The following is a 22,498-nucleotide window of genomic DNA, read 5'->3' on the forward strand; positions in this document are numbered from 1 at the left end:
GTGTCATAAGCGACTTAACCACGGGGAAAGCAAATTTAGTACTGGAGAAAAAGGGCAAGTATATGAAAAAATTCCCCTGAGGAAGAACATCCTCATTAGGAAAAAGAATTGGTGAAAAAACAACTGTAAGAAAAGGGATACAAAAGAGGAAAGTACATGGGTAAAAACTCACCCATGACCGCACAATTAAAATTATGTTCGATACCCTGACAATTATGTTCTGAGAACAACAGAGGTGTAGAAAAATGTGAAAAGACCGACATACAGAAGAAGGTTTGAGAGCCTTAACATACTGCACTACCAAGGACTACACACTGATTAGGAGTCAGGAACCATAAAAACATGCATTGAAGAAAGCTATGTGAACATGAGCAATGAGCAACCAGCGTAAAAGGCAAACAGCAGTATCTAAGATAAAGCTACTCACTCCTTTAAAGGTGTGAAAACCCATGTACGACAGAACGGCAAGACTGTTGAAATGACTGCAGCACTGTGATCATAAAGACAAAAAATGTGGATAAGAAAGACTACCCATGACCTCATAATAGAAGCAGCAACTGAGCTAGTGCATATACATCTATCCATTCCTACATGTAGATCGTAATTGCAGGTTCCACGCTGTAGGAACACAGAATAGCATAAGTAGCCATGAAGAAGAACCTCTCACCATGGAAATGTATATACCAATCAGACCTACATCAAAAGGCAACATAATAGAGTATCTCATGAAGAGAAAACGGACAGTTGCCGTCAAAGAAGAGAGCAAGACTAATCACACAGCATACAAAATATTTTACCCCCAGGAAAAGTAGCAAATAAAGAAAAACATCATCAAGATGCGTAACATACACATTCACTGCCATGATGATGTCCCTGACCCCCTCTTCAGTGAGTGACCAAACCCCTTTTAGAGTTACTTAAGGGCTATTCTGTGGGTGGGTCCTCAGATTTGTTGAGCAAGAATCTCCAAGGAACTCTCTGCAAGACATCCTCAAAGCCTTGACTTCCTCTGGGAGATCTTCAGGTGCCAAGAAGCCCCGGCCGCCAGCACTCTGCAACTCAAAGATCAGTCCCTGTCCTTCAACTCCTGTGACATGGGACTTCTGCTGTTTTGTTGTGCTGCTGAGGCCTCCTCGTGACTCCCTGTGTCAGTCGCCTATGGGCCACTCGTGGAAGCTCCATCGATGTCTGCTGGCCTTCCTGCATTGCTGAGGCCCAACCCTGACCCCCCCCCTCCTGGATAGAGTCTCCTGGACCTTGCTGGTCCCCAAAACTTTGCAAATACTTCTTCAGTTCCTGCTTGCATTTGCGAGTGCTTGCTGGTGACCGGGCTGGTCACTGACCCTCCTGCAATCTGGAGACCATCAAGGGACAGCTCATAGGGGACTCCTGGGACCCTCTGCAGCTCCTGAACCCCGTAGCTGGACTTCTTTCACTGACTTGCAGGAACATCACCTGTAAGACGGTGGGCATTGCCACCTGCACCACCTGGGCACCTCCAAGGGTGTTGGTATTGGACCTTTTCCTTTACAGGTTCTCCATGTCCAGGATATGTCCCTGGGTTCCACTAGCCTGGTCCACAGGTCGTGACAGCACCTGGATAATCCGAGGCATCCACTGACTTCAAAGAGAGTACCTTCTCCCCTCTGCATCTGAGTCCCTGGTGTAGGTGTAGGTGTCTTCTGGGTACCCTGGGGTTGGGGCACTCTCCAACCTTCCTCTCCTCTGGGAAGAGTCCTGAATCCCATGAACTCCAACCACTTTACCCTGTGCTAGCCTATGGGACGACTGTTTGAGTAACTACCTTGCACCTGGTCGGTGGGGACACTTACTGTACTTACCTATGTTGTTTCCATCTACCCCCCCATCCCCTAACTACCACACCTACCTTGGTTAGGGTCACTATTTTAAATTCCACTTTCTTAGCATATAGTTTGGTCCTCCCATAGGGCTCTGTATATTTTATGCTATTTCTGTTTGTTTTTTTGTGTATATATAGTGTGTAGGTATCGCCAAATGGAGATATACAAACGCTAGTCTAGTAGTAGTGCTGTAATAAAGTATCCTTTACTTTTTGCAACAATTGTGTGGTTCTTTCTTGTGAGTGAGTTACTGTTTGACAACTGTGGTATTGCAAGCGCTTTACATCCCTCCTGGATAAGCTTCAACTGCTCGCCACAGCTACCCATAGAGCAGTTTTACTATCAGGACACCTATTCACTAACACTAAGGATTGCCTGGACTAAGTGTAGGTTACCACATCATAGATGTACACCATAAACTGAGCCAGCCTTTACAAGCCTATACCACTGGCTTGAAACCTTAGATCTTAAGCCAGGCATGTCTTCTCAGGACTGTTCCCATGCACATCTGTTTGCTGGCTGTATCTGCCGCACCTAGTGCTGACATTAGGCATGTTTGCAATACCTTTACCTTCTAGTATGACCTCCACCTCCCCCATGACCCTCTTCTTGTATTCCCCTGGGAGGTGTTCCATAAGGTTTTCAATTTCCTGCCATTGCTGGTGTCCATAGCAGTTTATGAGGGCACCGGAGTTGGCTATTCTCCATTGCGCAGCTGCCTCCCTTTTCATTTTTATTTCCATCAGGTGCAGCCTTTGGCTTTCCTTCTCGGGTGGTGGTCCCTTTGAGGGGGGTGCATTGTTTCTCTTTCTGGCAACGGTGACAGTAATCGAATCTGCAGAAACACTGGCTTAATGTATTTTAGATCCTGAGTGGAATGCTTAATAGTTTTTCTCCACTCTGATTGTGACTGCCCTTGCATTGGCTGGTTCTCTGAAGGCCTCCTTACCTTGATTGAGGATGCTGGGCAATATGGGTATATATAGATTTCCCCTTGGGGCAGCAATAGGGTCTCTAGCAAGAAGCATATTTCCTCCTTCTCCTCTTTTTTCAGTTGTACCCCATAGGATTCAGCAGCTCTTTTCACCAGGCTGTTGTACATGGATAGGTCATCTGGTGGGGACGGCCTCAGTGGGTAATAGCTATGCCTTTTTCAGGTGATTTGACGTCAAGGTCCTGCCATGTTTCCTTGAAATGGCTGTAGTCATCGAAGCCCTGAGCATACACTGGGTCGTCGATTACGAAGAACTCCTCCTGTTCCTGCTCATGGGGACCCGGGGTCGCTAGTGCTTCCAACATCGACTGATACTCCTACGCGACCGTAGCTGTCGAGAGTTTTGTGGGAATATGGAACTTTTTCGAATTCCTTTTTCCTCTGAAAGAGAGCAGCCATTTCTGTTTCGAGCTTCCTCTTTTTTCTTTCGAGCTCTTGAGCCCTTAGGTCTGCTTCGTCCGTCAGCGAAGGTTTCCTCTTTGGTGTTGCGGGCTCCAGCCTCTTCGATGTTCTCATCTTCTCTTGTGCAATCTGGGCTTTTGACGAGTCTTTCAACATGCCTTTGGGCCTTCACCATCCTTTGGTTGGTATCTTTGCGGCTCTCTTGACCTTTGGTAACCTACAGACACAGCTGGTCTCTGTACTGAGGCTAGTTTAGGAGGTTTATTATAGGACTTTTCTGCAGTTTTACTTTTTTTTCTTTCAGCGTCCTTCGACCCCTTCTACTGCAGCTGGGTCTTCTCCGAATGGGAAGATTTCAACGTCTCCGTCTCCCCCTCTTGCTGGTTCTACCGCCTCTATGTTCTCCTCTGCATCACTGGAAAGGCCTAGGATGAGGAGTGATTCCTGCTTCTGAGCCACTGCCATGGTTTGGTGCTCGGGTCTTTGCCTGCGTTGTACCTTTAGGAGCTTCAGCACAAATTTCGCACAGGCCTCCCAGCCCTTGTGGTCCTTCGGTAGGCAAAGCTTGCACACCTTGTGGGGGTCTCTTTTTCCAATTTTTTCATGACAACTGGGGCAAAATTTTAAAGTAGTATTTCCATGACCCTTTCTTGTCCCCTCTCTCTTCATCCTCTGTCAGCGGTGCTGTCCCACCCCCACAGTGTACCCGATGGGGCTCAAGTGGGTTTGCCAGTGGTGTACGCCCAGTGGGGTGCGGCATGGTCTCCCTTTTCCTCTCGCTGATATCTCACCGTCCTCTTTAGTTTCTTAGATGTTTTTCAGAAAACTTGCAAAAAATGTTCCGAGCCCCTCCGTCATGTTTCCAGACCCAAAGGCAGAAAAAAGAACCTGAAGATGGAGACCACGCACAGGAACTTCTGGGGCACTGTCTAACGTCACACAGGGGAAAAGAATTAGCACCAAATGGTGGTCGATGACGCGAAAAAGAAGAGAGAAAAAAAGACTAGAACGCTAGATGGTGGAATAATGCACAGCATCTGAATCCAGATAATGATTCATGCTGCAAAACTGTGAACTTTGGCACCAAACCCTGTCTGCTCCTATCCCGACAATTGCAAAGACTCGACCTGCAGCTATGCATCCTCCTAAAGCTTTGAAGGTCTGCCAGCACTTTGGCAGCCAGCCAGCATGTCTCTGAAGTAGAGGAGCCACTTCCCTACACCAGCAGGCACCAACCGCAACTGCCCAGTCCCCCATTTTGCACAGGGAGCAACTCGCAAGAAGGAGGAGCCCGAGTGTCCAGGAGTTTAGTCCCATCGGAGCATCCAGTCTTTGAGACGCTAAGCCTGCCTGGACCTTCCCTGCAAAACTACCCGAGGGTACCACAGCCAGCTGCCAGCACCAGGGTTTATTTGTGTTCAGTCCAAACACCATGACCGCCAAAACTTACCTGCACATCGAGGGACTTCAAGAGAGATCAGCTCCACACCAGACGTCATCTTGCTGTGTTTCTTTTCCCCTATTCTGCAGGTGCACCAGGAACTGTGAGAGTCTCAAACTCACTGACCCACCAGACAAAACACCTACGCAACCAACAGTGACTATGTGGTTCTGAGAACTTCAATAGCCGAGGTTCCCTTTGGGTTCTGCTGGACTGGTCCCCCAGTCCTCGCTTGCAACCTTTTTCCTACAGGTACTTTTCCTCATTGACATCTACGAGTAGCACTTGAGGCTATCACTGCTGGAGTCACCTCTGCACTGGGTCACACCAGGACAAGTAAACTTGAAATATTGCTGCTTTCTTGGACCTTGGCCCCTACTTACTTTAAGTCCACAAGAACAGTCATGTCCGTTATTTGCAAGTGACCCTATGCAGTGTAAGTTTCTCCCATAGTATAACATTACTGCATTCGAAGCTCATACCTCAAATCTGACAGGTGTATTTTTAAATGTCGCCAACTGACAAGTACTTATTGGATCTTAAAGATCTTGGCATCTGTCTCATGTATTGATGATGTGTTCAACAAATGCTTAAGACTACCCTCTAATAAGCCTAAACTGATCACCCACACTACCACAAGAGAGGGCTTTTGGGATTATTACTTTAAGCCCTGTAAACCAATAAGAGTTGCCTGGACAATCTGTATGGTGTACCCCTACATTGGTACACTACATAGATAGCCAGATTCTTATAGTAAACCAATGTTGTAAGGAAATGCCTCCTTGGCATGGTTACCCCCTAACTTCTTGCCTTTGCTGATGCTAAGTTATGATTTGATAGTGTGCTGGGACCCTGCTAACCAGGCCCCAGCACCAGTGTTCTTTCCCTAAACTGTACCTTTGTCTCCACAATTGGCACAACCCTGGCACCCAGGTAAGTCCCTTGTAACTGGTACTCCTGGTACCAAGGGCCCTGATGCCAGGGAAGGTCTCTAAGGGCTGCAGCATGTCTTATTCCACCCTGGGGACCCCTCACTCAGCACATGCACACTGCCTCACAGCTTGTGTGTGCCGGTGGGGAGAAAATTACTAAGTCGACATGGCACTCCCCTCAGAGTGCCATGCCAACCTCACACTGCCTGTGGCATAGGTAAGTCACCCCTCTAGCAGGCCTTACAGCCCTAAGGCAGGGTGCACCTATACCACGGGTGAGGTCATATGTGCATGAGCACTATGCCCCTACAGTGTCTAAGCAAAACCTTAGACATTGTAAGTGCAGGGTAGCCATAAGAGTACATGGTCTGGGAGTTTGTCAAACACGAACTCCACAGTTCCATAATGGCTACACTGGGAAGTTTGGTATCAAACTTCTCAGCACAATAAATGCACACTGATGCCAGTGTGCAATTTATTGTAACATAGACCCGGAGGGCATCTTAGAGATGCCCCCTGAATACCTACCCGACTTCTAGTGCAGGCGGACCAGTTTCTGCCAGCCTGCCACACACCAGACATGTTGCTGGCCACATGGGGAGAGTGCCTTTGTCACTCTGTGGCCAGGAACAAAGCCGGTACTGGGTGGAAGTGCTTCTCACCTCCGCCTGCAGGAACTGTTACACCTGGCGGTGAGCCTCAAAGGCTCACCCCTTTTGTTACAGCACCCCAGGGCATCCCAGCTAGTGGAGATGCCCGTTCCTCCGGCCACTGCCCCCACTTTTGGCGGCAAGGCTGGAGGAGATAATGAGAAAAACAAGGAGGAGTCACCCACCAGTCAGGACAGCCTCTAAGGTGTCCTGAGCTGAGGTGACCCCTACCTTCAGAAATCCTCCATCTTGAGTTTGAAGGATTCCCCCAATAGGATTAGGGATGTGTCCCCCTCCCCACAGGGAGGAGGCACAAAGAGGGTGCAGCCACCCTCACGGACAGTAGCCATTGGCTACTGCCCTCCCAGACCTAAACACACCCCTAAATTCAGTATTTAGGGGCTCCCCAGATCCCAGGAAATCAGATTCCTGCAACCTGAAGAAACAAGAAGGACCGCTGACCTACAAGCCTGCAGAGAAGGAAGAAGACGACAACTGATTTGGCCCCAGCTCTACCGGCCTGTCTCCAACTTTGAAAACCTGCTCCAGCGACGCATCCGCCAGGGACCAGTGACCTCTGAAGCCTCAGAGGACTGCCCTGGACTACAGGACCAAGAAACTCCCATGAACAGCGGCCCTGTTCAAAACCTGCAACTTCTTTGCAACAAAGAAGCAACTTTCAAAGACTGCACGTTTCCCACCGGAAGCGTGAGACTTCACACTCTGCACCCGACGCCCCTGGCTCGAGATCCAGAGAACAAACACCTCAGGGAGGACTCCCCGGCAACTGCGAGCCCATGAGTAACCAGAGAAGACCCCCCTGAATCCCCACAGCGACGCCTGCAGAGAGAATCCAGAGGCTCCCTCTGACCGCGACTGCCTGTAACAAGGGACCCGACACCTGGAACCAGCACTGCACCCACAGCCCCCAGGACCTGAAGGAACCAAACTTCGACGCAGAAGTGACCCCCAGGCGGCCCTCTGCCTAGCCCAGGAGGTGGCTGTCCCGAGAAGCCCCCCCACGTGCCTGCCTGCACCGCTAGAGTGACCCTTGGGTCCCTCCATTGTTTCCTACCTGAAACCCGATGCCTGCTTTGCACACTGCACCTGGCCGCCCCTGTGCCGCTCAGGGTGTGTTTTGTGTGCCTACTTGTGTCCCCCCCCAGTGCTCTACAAAACCCCCTGGTCTGCCCCCAAGGACGCAGGTACTTACCTGCTGGCAGACTGGAACCGGAGCACCCCTGTTCTCCATAGGCACCTGTGTGTTTTGGGCACCTCTTTGACCTCTGTACCTCGCTGGCCCTGAGCTGCTGGTGTGGTAACTTTTGGGTTGCCTTGAACCCCCAACGGTGGGCTGCCTATGCCCCAGAACTGAGACTTATAAGAGTTTTACTTACCTCCTTATCTAACCTCTACTTACCTCCCCCAGGAACTGTTCATTTTTGCACTGTCTACTTTGAAAAAAGCTTATTGCCATTTTAAGACTGTACATGATATTGTTTTCATTCAAAGTTCCTAAAGTATCTAAGTTAAGCACCTTACATTTAAAGTGTTTAATGTAAATCTTGAACCTGTGGTTCTTAAAATAAACTAAGAAAATATATTTTTCAATATAAAAACATATTGGCCTGGAGTAAGCCCGAGTGTGTGCTCCTCATGTATTGCCTGTGTGTGTACAACAAATGCTTAACACTACCCTCTGATAAGCCTACTGCTCAACCACACTACCACAAAATAGAGCATTAGAATTATCTACTTTTGCCACTATTTTACATCTAAGGGGAACCCTTGGACTCTGTGCACACTATTTCTTACTATGAAATAGTATATACAGAGCCAACTTCCTACAAATGTGATCTGTAAATTCCAGACCAAAAACCACAGACTGCATGGGCTTCAAAAAATAGTCTGGATCGGTGCTAATTGACTGTTTAAAAGGTACACGATTATCTTATTATTAGCATAAATAAGATGTGTGTCTTGAGAGATGGTTTCAAAACTTACAAGTCAGGTGTACTGCTCTGAATTCCAGAAGACTGATGTCAAACAATATTTCCTTCTGAGGCCAAATGCCTTCTACTGGGAGATGGAACAGGAGATTCAATAAGAAAATAGTCCGTGGCTATTGTCAGAGTTGGAGTGTCTTGCTGAAAAAAGACCCTTTAAAAGACTGCTCTTTTGGCACCTGCATGGCCATGGTTGCATTGATACTTGAAAAAGTGTCAAGCCATCCTCTCATTTGTCAGAGAATTCACAGCACTGGCTATTCGAGGCAGTGATGAAAAGGTTTCATGATGAACCAGAAAAATGCATGACACCAAGGTCCACAAAAGAAGTGATATCTGTTAGGTGGTAGGATCAGATGTCTTCCAATGATAGTGACACTATGTTTTCCTGAAACATTGGAAGAAATCCAAAGAGGCAATCGAAAGAAGGTAGAAGTCCCTTCTCTGTTCTCCTCGGATGTGCAAGTAAGCAATTCCAGGTGCCACAAGCCTTCCGAAATGCTATTGCCTATTTTTTTCTGCCATTAATAAGATTTTTTCTGGCAATGTTTACAAAGTTTATCTACCTACATTCCCCTATCTTCGCTTTAGTTTTCATTAAAAAATGGTTGGTGAACAGGACTTTGTCAATTTTGATCAAACTAGTGATCATTTTCAATAATAGTTGCTTCCCCCCCCCCCAAAGACAATAAATGAAATTCGACCAACAGTCTTCCTAAAAGACTGACACAATTTGAATTTAAAATTGCCTTTTCTGAATAAAAATGCCAAATGAAAACATTTTAAACAGTGCTCTTGCACAGGGGTATAGAGGCTTATGATTAGCAATGGAAAGTCACTGCAGGAGAACAAGAGTTACATGTTTATTTCTTCTGTGACATGAAACAGCAAGTCGTAACAAATTTGAAATTAGATTAAAAACAATTTTTACCAGGAACAACTCCAGAGAATGTATAGTTAACACAGAGGAGAAATCAAAGGCAGCTCAATGGTTTGAAGTGTGGTCAATGTCTTAAAGAGTGTTACCTGAGATATTGAACCTTCTATTACTGGCCTTGACTGGACCATTTCTGGAGTTTTGCGACTGTCTTGCCCAAGCAAGTCTTGTCGTGGGATTTCATGGATGGAACGCCCCATTTCCTTAATAGTAGTGACACCATCATACGGCTTGCCTTTGGTAATGGCACCTTCAAATGTTCGTATTGGAGGTGACTCTCGTTTGATTTGTTTAGGGTATTTTAGGCCTTCTTCAAAGCTCTCAGATGTTGCCCTGGGAGTACCTAAAAAGGCAGTTAACATTGAAGATGGTCAATAGTAAGTAATTATCTACTAAATGAAAATGTGTTAAATAATTAATTGAAATACTCTTCATCGCTGAGGTTAAAAGGACACACCCACACACATATACATATAAAGGTATGCATATAGATATACAGAGATAGACTTATAATTCCAGTGAAAATAAATGTGGCTCAATAACTAATGTTATTTACAGCAACTGTAGTAATAAAAGCACATTCACACATTCCTTACTACAATACATAAGTAAAATTTGACTTTATTACTACAGCTCAGAAAACCTGGAACAAGAAAAATACTTTACTGTTGTAGGAAGCTGGCTATGTAGTGTACCAATGAAGGTGCATGCTATGCAGATAGTACAGGCAACCCTTATTGGTTGATGAAGGATTAATGTAATAACCCTAAATGCTCTCCTTAGTGGTAGTGTGGGTGAGCAGTTTAGGCTTATCAGAGGGAAGTGCTAAGCATGTGTTAAACACACAATAAATAAGACACTCAAGAAGAAACACAGGACCAATTTTAGAAAAATACAACACTTTTATAGTATATACAGACACGAGAAATCTTCAAAATAAGGCAAGTACTGTTGTAGAGTTTTTGTTTATTGTGGTGTAAGTAAAATACACCAATTAACTTTTACACAGTAATGACTTTCATTGGGTAAAGTACAAGTACTGCATATGGGCATTAGCAAAAGTATCTTGGGGTCCCCTTTAGGTCTTAGGGTGCTAGGGAGGGCAAGGTCACAAGAAACACCAGCAGCTAAGTTGTACCTGCCCTGGGGAGTTCAGGTGCTGGACGAGTCAGGTACCTTGTGCACTGCACAGTTGGAAAAGAGGGGTGCCACCTAAAAACAGGATGCAGAGGGGGATTTGGGGACGTCTGTGAGCTGCCAACGGGTGGCTCAGCTCCTGGGTGTCTAGGAACAAGGGGGCACAGTTGGTAGTCTTGGATCTAGGCCGGGGCACTCGGTGCAAAGGGCTTTGGTCAGCTGGTCTTGTGCGTCAAGGGCCCTTATGGTGCTTGGGTGGACCTGCAGAGGGAGGGAGAAAAGCAAGACAGTCGGGCCACTCTCGTAGGCAGCCTTGTCGATTCGGTCATCCCTTGGGTGCAAGTTGTTTTGTGGAGGTAGTGTCTGGCTCATACACAAACAAGCCTTGATACTTGCAACTGCACCGGTACCCGGGTATCGGTGCAAGGTGACTCCTGGTCGGCTTCGCATCTCCAGACTTCGTGAGGAGACAGGTCTGTCCTCCTGGAGCACAGTGACCTTCTCTCTGGTAACTGCTGTGTCAGTGGATCCGGTGGTAAGCAGATCGGTGGACTGGACATCGCGGTTGGGACCTTCAGGTTGCAGGTAAGTGGCTTTGCCACACCAAGGGTGATGCTGGCTGGTTTACAAAGTGCTGGTTGCCCTCAGAGGCTTTTGGGAGATGCACAGCTGCAGGAAGAGTCAGGTCTGGACAACTGCTGGGACAGCAGCAGGTCGGCAGTGCTTCACCTGTTTCAGGCCAGTGACCCCTCCCCACTCTAAAGTTACCATAGCCATGGGATGTACTTTAGTCTGATTGTCAGCACTGGTGACTGGATAAGTTTGTCCAGTCAGGTATTGTCCTGGGGAAACCAGTTTGTCTGTCACCATAGTGACACTGGCACCTGTATCCCTCAGGGCATCTACTCTAGTCCCATTAATAAAGAGCTGCTGCCTGTATTTTTGCATGTTAGGCGGCCAGGCAGCTAGTGTGGATAAGTCCATCCCACCTTCAGCGACTAATGTAGCTTCAGTGTGGACCCTGATTTGCTCTGGGCACACTGTTGATCCCACCTGGAGACTGGCTATTTGTAGGAAGTTGGCTCTGTATGTGCTATTTCAAAGTAAGGAATAGCATGCACAGAGTCCAAGGGTTCCCCTTAGAGGTAAAATAGTGGTAAAAAGAGATAATACTAATGCTCTATTTTGTGGTAGTGTGGTCGAGCAGTAGGCTTATCCAAGGAGTAGTGTTAAGCATTTGTTGTACATACACAGACAATAAATGAGGTACACACACTCAGAGACAAATCCAGCCAATAGGTTTTGTATAGAAAAATATATTTTCTTAGTTTATTTTAAGAACCACAGGTTCAAATTTAACATGTAATATCTTGTTTGAAAGGTATTGCAGGTAAGTACATTAGGAACTTTGAATCATTTCAATTGCATGTATACTTTTCAAGTTATTCACAAATAGCTATTTTAAGAGTATACACTTAGTGCAATTTTCACAGTTCCTGGGGGAGGTAAGTTTTTGTTAGTTTTACCAGGTAAGTAAGACACTTACAGGGTTCAGTTCTTGGTCCAAGGTAGCCCACCGTTGGGGGTTCAGAGCAACCCCAAAGATATCACACCAGCAGCTCAGGGCCAGTCAGGTGCAGAGTTCAAAGTGGTGCCCAAAACGCATAGGCTTCAATGGAGAGAAGGGGGTGCCCCGGTTCCAGTCTGCCAGCAGGTAAGTACCCGCGTCTTCGGAGGGCAGACCAGGGGGGTTTTGGAGGGCACCGGGGGGGACACAAGCCCACACAGAAATTTCACCCTCAGCGGCGCGGGGGCGGCCGGGTGCAGTGTTAGAACAAGCGTCGGGTTCGCAATGGAAGTCAATGAGAGATCAAGGGATCTCTTCAGCGCTGCAGGCAGGCAAGGGGGGGCTTCCTCGGGGAAACCTCCACTTGGGCAAGGGAGAGGGACTCCTGGGGGTCACTTCTGCAGTGAAAGTCCGGTCCTTCAGGTCCTGGGGGCTGCGGGTGCAGGGTCTTTTCCAGGCGTCGGGACTTAGGTTTCAGAGAGTCGCGGTCAGGGGAAGCCTCGGGATTCCCTCTGCAGTCGGCGCTGTGGGGGCTCAGGAGGGACAGGTTTTGGTACTCACAGTCGTAGAGTAGTCCGGGGGTCCTCCCTGAGGTGTTGGTTCTCCACCAGCCGAGTCGGGGTCGCCGGGTGCAGTGTTGCAAGTCTCACGCTTCTTGCGGGGAGATTGCAGGGTTCTTTAAAGCTGCTCCTTTGGATAAAGTTGCAGTCTTTTTGGAGCAGGTCCGCTGTCCTCGGGAGTTTCTTGTCGTCGTCGAAGCAGGGCAGTCCTCAGAGGATTCAGAGGTCGCTGGTCCCTTTGGAAGGCGTCGCTGGAGCAGAGTTCTTTGGAAGGCAGGAGACAGGCCGGTGAGTTTCTGGAGCCAAGGCAGTTGTTGTCTTCTGGTCTTCCTCTGCAGGGGTTTTCAGCTAGGCAGTCCTTCTTCTTGTTGTTGCAGGAATCTAAATTCTTAGGTTCAGGGGAGCCCTTAAATACTAAATTTAAGGGCGTGTTTAGGTCTGGGGGGTTAGTAGCCAATGGCTACTAGCCCTGAGGGTGAGTACACCCTCTTTGTGCCTCCTCCCAAGGGGAGGGGGTCACATCCCTAATCCTATTGGGGGAATCCTCCATCTGCAAGATGGAGGATTTCTAAAAGTTAGAGTCACCTCAGCTCAGGACACCTTAGGGGCTGTCCTGACTGGCCAGTGACTCCTCCTTGTTGCTTTCTTTGTTCCCTCCAGCCTTGCCGCCAAAAGTGGGGGCCGTGGCCGGAGGGGGCGGGCAACTCCACTAAGCTGGAGTGCCCTGCTGGGCTGTGACAAAGGGGTGAGCCTTTGAGGCTCACTGCCAGGTGTTACAGCTCCTGCCTGGGGGAGGTGTTAGCATCTCCACCCAGTGCAGGCTTTGTTACTGGCCTCAGAGTGACAAAGGCACTCTCCTCATGGGGCCAGCAACATGTCTCTAGTGTGGCAGGCTGCTGGAACCAGTCAGCCTACACAGATAGTCGGTTAAGTTTCAGGGCGCACCTCTAAGGTGCCCTCTGTGGTGTATTTTACAATAAAATGTACACTGGCATCAGTGTGCATTTATTGTGCTGAGAAGTTTGATACCAAACTTCCCAGTTTTCAGTGTAGCCATTATGGTGCTGTGGAGTTCGTGTAAAACAGACTCCCAGACCATATACTCTTATGGCTACCCTGCACTTACAATGTCTAAGGTTTTGCTTAGACACTGTAGGGGCACAGTGCTCATGCACTGGTACCCTCACCTATGGTATAGTGCACCCTGCCTTAGGGCTGTAAGGCCTGCTAGAGGGGTGTCTTACCTATACTGCATAGGCAGTGAGAGGCTGGCATGGCACCCTGAGGGGAGAGCCATGTCGACTTACTCATTTTGTTCTCACTAGCACACACAAGCTGGTAAGCAGTGTGTCTGTGCTGAGTGAGGGGTCTCTAGGGTGGCATAATACATGCTGCAGCCCTTAGAGACCTTCCCTGGCATCAGGGCCCTTGGTACCAGAGGTACCAGTTACAAGGGACTTATCTGGATGCCAGGGTGTGCCAATTGTGGAATCAAAAGTACAGGTTAGGGAAGAACACTGGTGCTGGGGCCTGGTTAGCAGGCCTCAGCACACTTTCAATTCAAAACATAGCATCAGCAAAGGCAAAAAGTCAGGGGGTAACCATGCCAAGGAGGCATTTCCTTACACAACCCCCCCCCCCAAACGAAAGAGGATGAGACTAACCTTTCCCAAGAGAGTCTTCATTTTCTAAGTGGAAGAACCTGGAAAGGCCATCTGCATTGGCATGGGCAGTCCCAGGTCTGTGTTCCACTATAAAGTCCATTCCCTGTAGGGAGATGGACCACCTCAACAGTTTTGGATTTTCACCTTTCATTTGCATCAGCCATCTGAGAGGTCTGTGGTCAGTCTGAACTAGGAAGTGAGTACCAAAGAGGTATGGTCTCAGCTTCTTCAGGGACCAAACCACAGCAAAGGCCTCCCTCTCAATGGCACTCCAACGCTGCTCCCTGGGGAGTAACCTCCTGCTAATGAAAGCAACAGGCTGGTCAAGGCCATCATCATTTGTTTGGGACAAAACTGCCCCTATCCCATGTTCAGAGGCATCTGTTTGCACAATGAACTGCTTGGAGTAATCTGGAGCTTTTAGAACTGGTGCTGTGCACATAGCTTGTTTCAGGGTGTCAAAGGCCTGTTGGCATTCTACAGTCCAGTTTACTTTCTTGGGCATTTTCTTGGAGGTGAGTTCTGTGAGGGCTGTCACAATGGATCCATATCCCTTCACAAACCTCCTGTAGTACCCAGTCAAGCCAAGGAATGCCCTGACTTGAGTCTGGGTTTTTGGAGCTGCCCAGTCCAGAATAGTCTGGATCTTAGGCTGGAGTGGCTGAACTTGGCCTCCACCTACAAGGTGTCCCAAGTAAACCACAGTTCCCTGCCCTATCTGGCATTTGGATGCCTTGATAGAGAGGCCTGCAGATTGCAGAGCCTTCAAAACCTTCTTCAGGTGGACCAGGTGATCCTGCCAGGTGGAGCTGAAGACAGCAATATCATCAAGATAAGCTGCACTAAAGGATTCCAGCCCAGCAAGGACTTGATTCACCAACCTTTGGAAGGTGGCAGGGGCATTCTTTAAACCAAAGGGCATAACAGTGAACTGATAATGTCCATCAGGTGTGGAGAATGCTGTCTTTTCTTTTGCTCCAGGGGCCATTTTGATTTGCCAGTACCCTGCTGTTAAGTCAAAGGTACTTAAGAATTTGGCAGCCCCTAATTTGTCTATGAGCTCATCAGCTCTAGGAATGGGATGGGCATCTGTCTTGGTGACAGAGTTGAGACCTCTGTAGTCCACACAAAACCTCATCTCTCTCTTTCCTTCTTTGGTGTGAGGTTTGGGGACTAAGACCACTGGGCTAGCCCAGGGGCTGTCAGAGTACTCAATTACCCCCAATTCCAGCATCTTGTGGACTTCCACCTTGATGCTTTCCTTAACTTGGTCAGACTGTCTAAATATTTTGTTTTTGACAGGCATGCTGTCTCCTGTGTCCACATCATGGGTACACAGGTGTGTCTGACCAGGGGTTAGGGAAAAGAGTTCAGCAAACTGCTGCAGGACCTTCCTGCAGTCAGACTGCTGTTGGCTAGAGAGGGTGTCTGAGTAGATCACTCCATCTACTGAGCCATCTTTAGGGTCTGATGAGAGGAGATCAGGGAGAGGTTCACTCTCAGCTTCCTGGTCCTCATCTGTTACCATCAACAGATTTACATCAGCCCTGTCATGGAAGAGCTTAAGGCGGTTCACATGGATCACCCTCTTGGGGCTCCTGCTTGTGCCCAGGTCCACCAGGTAGGTGACCTGACTCTTCCTGTCTAGTACTGGGTAAGGGCCACTCCATTTGTCCTGGAGTGCCCTGGGAGCCACAGGCTCCAGAACCCAGACTTTCTGCCCTGGTTGAAATTCAACCAGTGCAGCCTTTTGGTCATACCACAACTTCTGGAGTTGTTGGCTGGCCTCAAGGTTTTTACTTGCCTTTTCCATGTACTCTGCCATCCTTGAGCGAAGGCCAAGTACATAGTCCACTATGTCTTGTTTAGGCTCATGAAGAGGTCTCTCCCAGCCTTCTTTAACAAGAGCAAGTGGTCCCCTTACAGGGTGGCCAAACAGAAGTTCAAAGGGTGAGAATCCTACTCCCTTCTGAGGCACCTCTCTGTAAGCGAAAAGCAGACATGGCAGGAGGACATCCCATCTCCTTTTGAGTTTTTCTGGGAGACCCATGATCATGCCCTTTAATGTCTTGTTGAATCTCTCAACAAGGCCATTAGTTTGTGGATGATATGGTGTAGTGAATTTATAAGTCACTCCACACTCATTCCACATGTGTTTTAGGTAAGCTGACATGAAGTTGGTACCTCTGTCAGAAACCATCTCCTTAGGGAAACCCACTCTGGTAAAGATACCAATGAGGGCCTTGGCTACTGCAGGGGCAGTAGTCGACCTAAGGGGAATAGCTTCAGGATACCTAGTAGCATGATCCACTACTACTAGGATGTACATATTTCCTGAGGCTGTGGGAGGTTCTAGTGGACCAACTATGTCCACACCCACTCTTTCAAAGGGGACCCCCACCACTGGAAGTGGAATGAGGGGGGCCTTTGGGTGCCCACCTGTCTTACCACTGGATTGACAGGTGGGGCAGGAGAGGCAAAACTCCTTAACCTTCTGGGACATATTGGGCCAGTAGAAGTGGTTGACTAACCTCTCCCACGTCTTGGTTTGTCCCAAATGCCCAGCAAGGGGAATATCATGGGCTAAGGTCAGAATAAACTCTCTGAAACCCTGAGGCACTACCACTCTCGTAGTGGCACCAGGTTTGGGATCTCTTGCCTCAGTGTACAGGAGTCCATCTTCCCAATAGACCCTATGTGTTCCATTTTTCTTGCCTTTGGACTCTTCAGCAGCTTGCTGCCTAAGGCCTTCAAGAGAGGGACAGGTTTCTTGTCCCTTACACAACTCTTCCCTTGAGGGTCCCCCTGGGCCCAAGAGCTCAACCTGATAAGGTTCCAGCTCCATAGGCTCAGTTCCCTCAGAGGGCAGAACTTCTTCCTGAGAAGAGAGGTTCTCTTTTTGGTGTTGTGTTGCAGCTGGTTTCCCAGCTGACTTTCCTTTTCTCTTGGTAGGCTGGGCCATTCTTCCAGACTCCAGCTCTACTTTTTCACCCTGTGCCTTGCACTGTGCCCTAGTCTTGACACACACCAGTTCAGGGATACCCAGCATGGCTGCATGGGTTTTCAGTTCTACCTCAGCCCATGCTGAGGACTCCAGGTCATTTCCAAGCAAACAGTCTACTGGGATATTTGAGGAGACCACCACCTGTTTCAGGCCATTGACCCCTCCCCACTCTAAAGTTACCATTGCCATGGGATGTACTTTAGTCTGATTGTCAGCATTGGTGACTGGATAAGTTTGTCCAGTCAGGTATTGGCCAGGGGAAACCAGTTTCTCTGTCACCATAGTGACACTGGCACCTGTATCCCTCAGGCCCTCTACACTTGTCCCATTAATTAAGAGCTGCTGCCTGTATTTTTGCATGTTAGGGGGCCAGGCAGCCAGTGTGGCTAAATCCACCCCACCCTCAGAGACTAATGTAGCTTCAGTGTGACACCTGATTTGCTCTGGGCACACTGTTGATCCCACTTGGAGACTGGCCATTCCAGTTTTAGCTGGATGGGAGTTAGAAGTGGTATCTTTCTTGGGACAGGCCTTGTCTCCAGTTTGGTGTCCAGACTGACTACAGTTTCGACACCAGGCCTTTTTGGGATCAAAGTTTTTACCCTTGTACCCAGGATTGTTTTGTGAAGAGGCTCTGGGCCCACCCTCCTGTGCAGGTTTTTGGGGGCCTGTAGAAGACTCTTTACTATTTTTATTTTTGGCTGTCTCACCACCTTTCCCCTGGGGAGGTTTTGTGACCCCTTTCTTTTGGTCACCCCCTGTGGAAGTTTTGGACACCCTAGTCTTGACCCAATGGTCCGCCTTCTTTCCCAATTCTTGGGGAGAAATTGGTCCTAGGTCCACCAGATGCTGATGCAGTTTATCATTGAAACAATTACTTAATAGGTGTTCTTTCACAAATAAATTGTACAGCCCATCATAATCATTTACACCATTTCCTTGAATCCAACCATCTAGTGTTTTTACTGAGTAGTCTACAAAGTCAACCCAGGTCTGGCTCGAGGTTTTTTGAGCCCCCCTGAATCTAATCCTATACTCCTCAGTGGAGAATCCAAAGCCCTCAATCAGGGTACCCTTCATGAGGTCATAAGATTCTGCATCTTTTTTAGAGAGTGTGAGGAGTCTATCCCTACACTTTCCTGTGAACATTTCCCAAAGGAGAGCAGCCCAGTGAGATTTGTTCACTTTTCTGGTTTCACAAGCCCTCTCAAAAGCTGTGAACCATTTGGTGATGTCATCACCATCTTCATATTTAGTTACAATCCCTTTGGGGATTTTCAACATGTCAGGAGAATCTCTGACCCTAGTTATGTTGCTGCCACCATTGATGGGTCCTAGGCCCATCTCTTGTCTTTCCCTTTCTATGGCTAGGATCTGTCTTTCCAAAGCCAATCTTTTGGCCATCCTGGCTAACTGGATGTCCTCTTCACTGGAGTTATCCTCAGTGATTTCAGAGTTGTTGGTCCCTCCTGTGAGGGAACCAGCATCTCTGACTATTATTTGTGGAGTCAGGGCTTGAGAAGCCCTGTTTTCCCTAAGTAGGACTGGAGGGGGGGAATTTCCCTCCAAGTCACTATCTTCATCCTCTGTGTTGCCCACAGAGGGGTTGGCTCTATCATACTCTGCCAACAGCTCCTGGAGCTGTGCTTTGGTAGGTCTGGAGCCCATTGTTATTTTTCTTATGTTACAGAGTGACCTTAGCTCTCTCATCTGGAGATGGAGGTAAGGTGTGGTGTCGAGTTCCACCACATTCACATCTGTGCTAGACATTATGCTTCTAAAAGTTGGAATACTTTTTAAGAAACTAAACTGGTTCTAGAATCTAATTCAAACTTTTACAAACTTTTAAACTCTAAAAGAAATGCTAACAGGGACTAACACAAGGCCCTAGCAGGACTTTAAAGAATTTAGAAAACTTTTCAAATTGCAAAAATCAATTTCTAATGACAATTTTGGAATTTGTCGTGTGATCAGGTATTGGCTGAGTAGTCCAGCAAATGCAAAGTCTTGTACCCCACCGCTGATCCACCAATGTAGGAAGTTGGCTCTGTATGTGCTATTTCAAAGTAAGGAATAGCATGCACAGAGTCCAAGGGTTCCCCTTAGAGGTAAAATAGTGGTAAAAAGAGATAATACTAATGCTCTATTTTGTGGTAGTGTGGTCGAGCAGTAGGCTTATCCAAGGAGTAGTGTTAGGCATTTGTTGTACATACACATAGACAATAAATGAGGTACACACACTCAGAGACAAATCCAGCCAATAGGTTTTGTATAGAAAATGAAAATGTCACTTACCCAGTGTACATCTGTTCGTGGCATTAGTCGCTGCAGATTCACATGTTTCGCACAGTCCGCTGCCTGGTGTTGGGCTCGGAGTATTACAAGTTGTTTTTCTTCGAAGAAGTCTTTTTTGGTCACGGGACCGAAGGACTCCTCCCTCTTCGGCTCCATTGCGCATGGGCGTCGACTCCATCTTAGATTGTTTTCCCCGCAGAGGGTGAGGATGGAGTTGTTTGCTATAAATAGTGCCCATGCAATGGAGTGAATACGTATGTACATAAAAAGTTTATAATAATTATTTACAAATGTACAAATGTTTAAGATTTAAGATCTACTTCTAAACGGCTACAGGCTTCCCGGGGAGGCGGGAGGGCACATGTGAATCTGCAGCGACTAATGCCACGAACAGATGTACACTGGGTAAGTGACATTTTCAGTTCGATGGCATATGTTGCTGCAGATACACATGTTTCGCATAGACTATAAAGCAGTTACCTCCCCTAAAAGCGGTGGTTTAGCCTGTAGGAGTTGAAGTAGTTTGGAATAATGTTCTTAGTACAGCTTGGCCCACTGTAGCTTGTTGTGCATTTAGTACGTCTACACAGTAGTGTTTAGTAAATGTATGAGGCGTAGACCAGGTTGCAGCCTTACATATTTCGCTCATAGGAATGTTTCCTAGAAAGGCCATTGTAGCACCTTTCTTTCTGGTTGAGTGTGCCTTTGGTGTAATAGGCAATTCTCTTTTGGCTTTAAGATAGCATGTTTGAATACATCTGACTATCCATCTAGCAATGCCTTGTTTAGAGATTGGATTTCCTATGTGTGGTTTTTGAAAAGCTATGAACAGTTGTTTTGTTTTCCTGATTAGCTTTGTTCTGTCAATGTAGTACATTAGTGCTCTTTTGATGTCTAATGTATGTAGTGCCCTTCAGCCACGGAATCTGGTTGTGGGAAGAACACTGGCAATTCTACTGTTTGATTTAAATGGAATGGTGAGATTACTTTTGGTAGAAATTTTGGATTTTTTCTTAGAACTATTTTATTTTTGTGTATTTGAATAAATGTTTCTTGTATGGTAAATGCCTGTATTTCACTTACTCTTCTGAGGGATGTGATTGCAATGAGAAATGCGACTTTCCAGGTTAGATATTGCATTTCACAGGAATGCATGGGTTCGAAAGGTGGACCCATGAGTCTTGTTAAGACGATGTTAAGGTTCCATGAAGGAACTGGTGGTGTTCTTGGTGGTATAATTCTTTTTAGCCCTTCCATGAATGCTTTAATAACTGGTATTCTAAATAGAGACGATGAATGAGTAGTTTGTAGGTAAGCAGATATTGCTGCGAGGTGTATTTTTATAGATGAAAAAGTGAGATTCGCTTTTTGCAAATGTAGTAAGTATCCCACTATGTCCTTTGTAGAGGCATGCAATGGTTGGATTTGATTGGTATGGCAGTAGCAAACAAATCTTTTCCACTTAGATGCATAGCAGTGTCTAGTGGAAGCTTTTCTAGCTTGTTTTATGACCTCCATGCATTCTTGTGTGAGGTCTAAGTGTCCGAATTCTAGGATTTCAGGAGCCAAATTGCCAGATTCAATGATGCTGGGTTTGGATGCCTGATCTGTTGTTTGTGTTGTGTTAACAGATCTGGTCTGTTGGGTAGTTTGACATGCGGTACTAGTGAAAGGTCTAGTAGAGTTGTATACCAAGGTTGTCTTGCCCATGTGGGTGCTATCAGTATGAGTTTGAGTTGGTTTTGACTCAACTTGTTTACTAGATATGGAAGGAGAGGGAGAGGGGGAAAAGCGTATGCAAATATCCCTGACCAACTCATCCATAGAGCATTGCCTTGTGATTCGCGGTGTGGGTACCTGGATGCGAAGTTTTGGCATTTTGCGTTTTCTTTTGTTGCGAACAAATCTATCTGGGGTGTTCCCCAAATTTGAAAGTACTTGTTCAGAACTTGGGGGTGAATTTCCCATTCGTGGACTTGTTGGTGGTCTCGCGAAAGGTTGTCTGCTAGTTGGTTTTGGATCCCTGGAATAAATTGTGCTATTAGGCGAATGTTGTTGTGAATCGCCCACTGCCATATTTTTTGTGTTAGGAGGCACAATTGTGTTGAGTGTGTTCCTCCTTGTTTGTTTAAATAATACATTGTTGTCATGTTGTCTGTTTTGACAAGAATGTATTTGTGTGTTATTATGGGTTGAAAGGCTTTTAACGCTAGAAATACTGCTAACAGTTCTAGGTAATTGATATGAAATTTTGTTTGGTGTACATCCCATTGTCCTTGAATGCTGTGGTGATTGAGGTGTGCTCCCCACCCTGTCATGGAAGCATCTGTTGTTATAACGTATTGAGGCACTGGGTCCTGAAATGTCCGCCCTTTGTTTAAATTGTTGCTGTTCCACCATAGAAGCGAGAGGTATGTTTGGCGGTCTACCAACACCAGATCTTGAAGTTGACCCTGTGCCTGTGACCATTGTGATGCTAGGCACTGTTGTAAGGGTCGCATGTGTAGTCTTGCGTTTGGGACAATGGCTATGCATGATGACATCATGCCTAGAAGTTTTAGCACAAATTTTGCTTGTATCTTTTGGTTTGGAAACATAGCACTTATTACCTTGTGGAATGCTTGCACTCTTTGTGGACTTGGAGTGGCAATTCCCTTTGATGTGTTGATGGTTGCTCCTAGATATTGTTGTGTCTGACACGGTTCGAGGTGTGATTTTGTATAGTTGATGGAGAAACCTAGTTTTTGAAGGGTTTGTATGACATATGTGGTGTCGTTTGTGCACTTTTTTACTGTGTTGGTCTTGATTAGCCAATCGTCCAGGTAAGGAAACACATGTATCTGTTGTCTCCTGATATGTGCTGCTACTACTGCTAGACATTTTGTGAACACTCTTGGTGCAGTTGTTATTCCGAATGGCAACACTTTGAATTGGTAATGTATTCCTTTGAATACGAACCTTAGGTACTTACTGTGAGAAGGGTGTATCGGTATATGAAAGTACGCATCTTTTAGGTCTAATGTGGTCATGTAATCTTGCTGTTTGAG

The 22,498-nt window shown here is 46.9% G+C and overlaps 1 protein-coding gene across 16 annotated transcripts in view; it reads right to left on the minus strand.

Annotated features, from left to right (window-relative positions):
• The window catches only part of NCOR1 (nuclear receptor corepressor 1), a 1,251,773-nt gene that overhangs the window by 385,221 nt on the left and 844,054 nt on the right, over positions 1 to 22,498 (minus strand). For all 16 annotated transcript variants that reach the window (XM_069226323.1, XM_069226317.1, XM_069226319.1 and 13 more), the window contains one exon: positions 9,314 to 9,567. In XM_069226323.1, coding sequence (XP_069082424.1) covers positions 9,314 to 9,567 — 254 coding nt within the window. The remainder of the gene's footprint in view (positions 1 to 9,313; positions 9,568 to 22,498) is intronic.

Source organism: Pleurodeles waltl, chromosome 3_1 (genome assembly GCF_031143425.1).
Source record: "Pleurodeles waltl isolate 20211129_DDA chromosome 3_1, aPleWal1.hap1.20221129, whole genome shotgun sequence".
Classification (NCBI taxonomy): Eukaryota; Metazoa; Chordata; class Amphibia; order Caudata; family Salamandridae; genus Pleurodeles; species Pleurodeles waltl.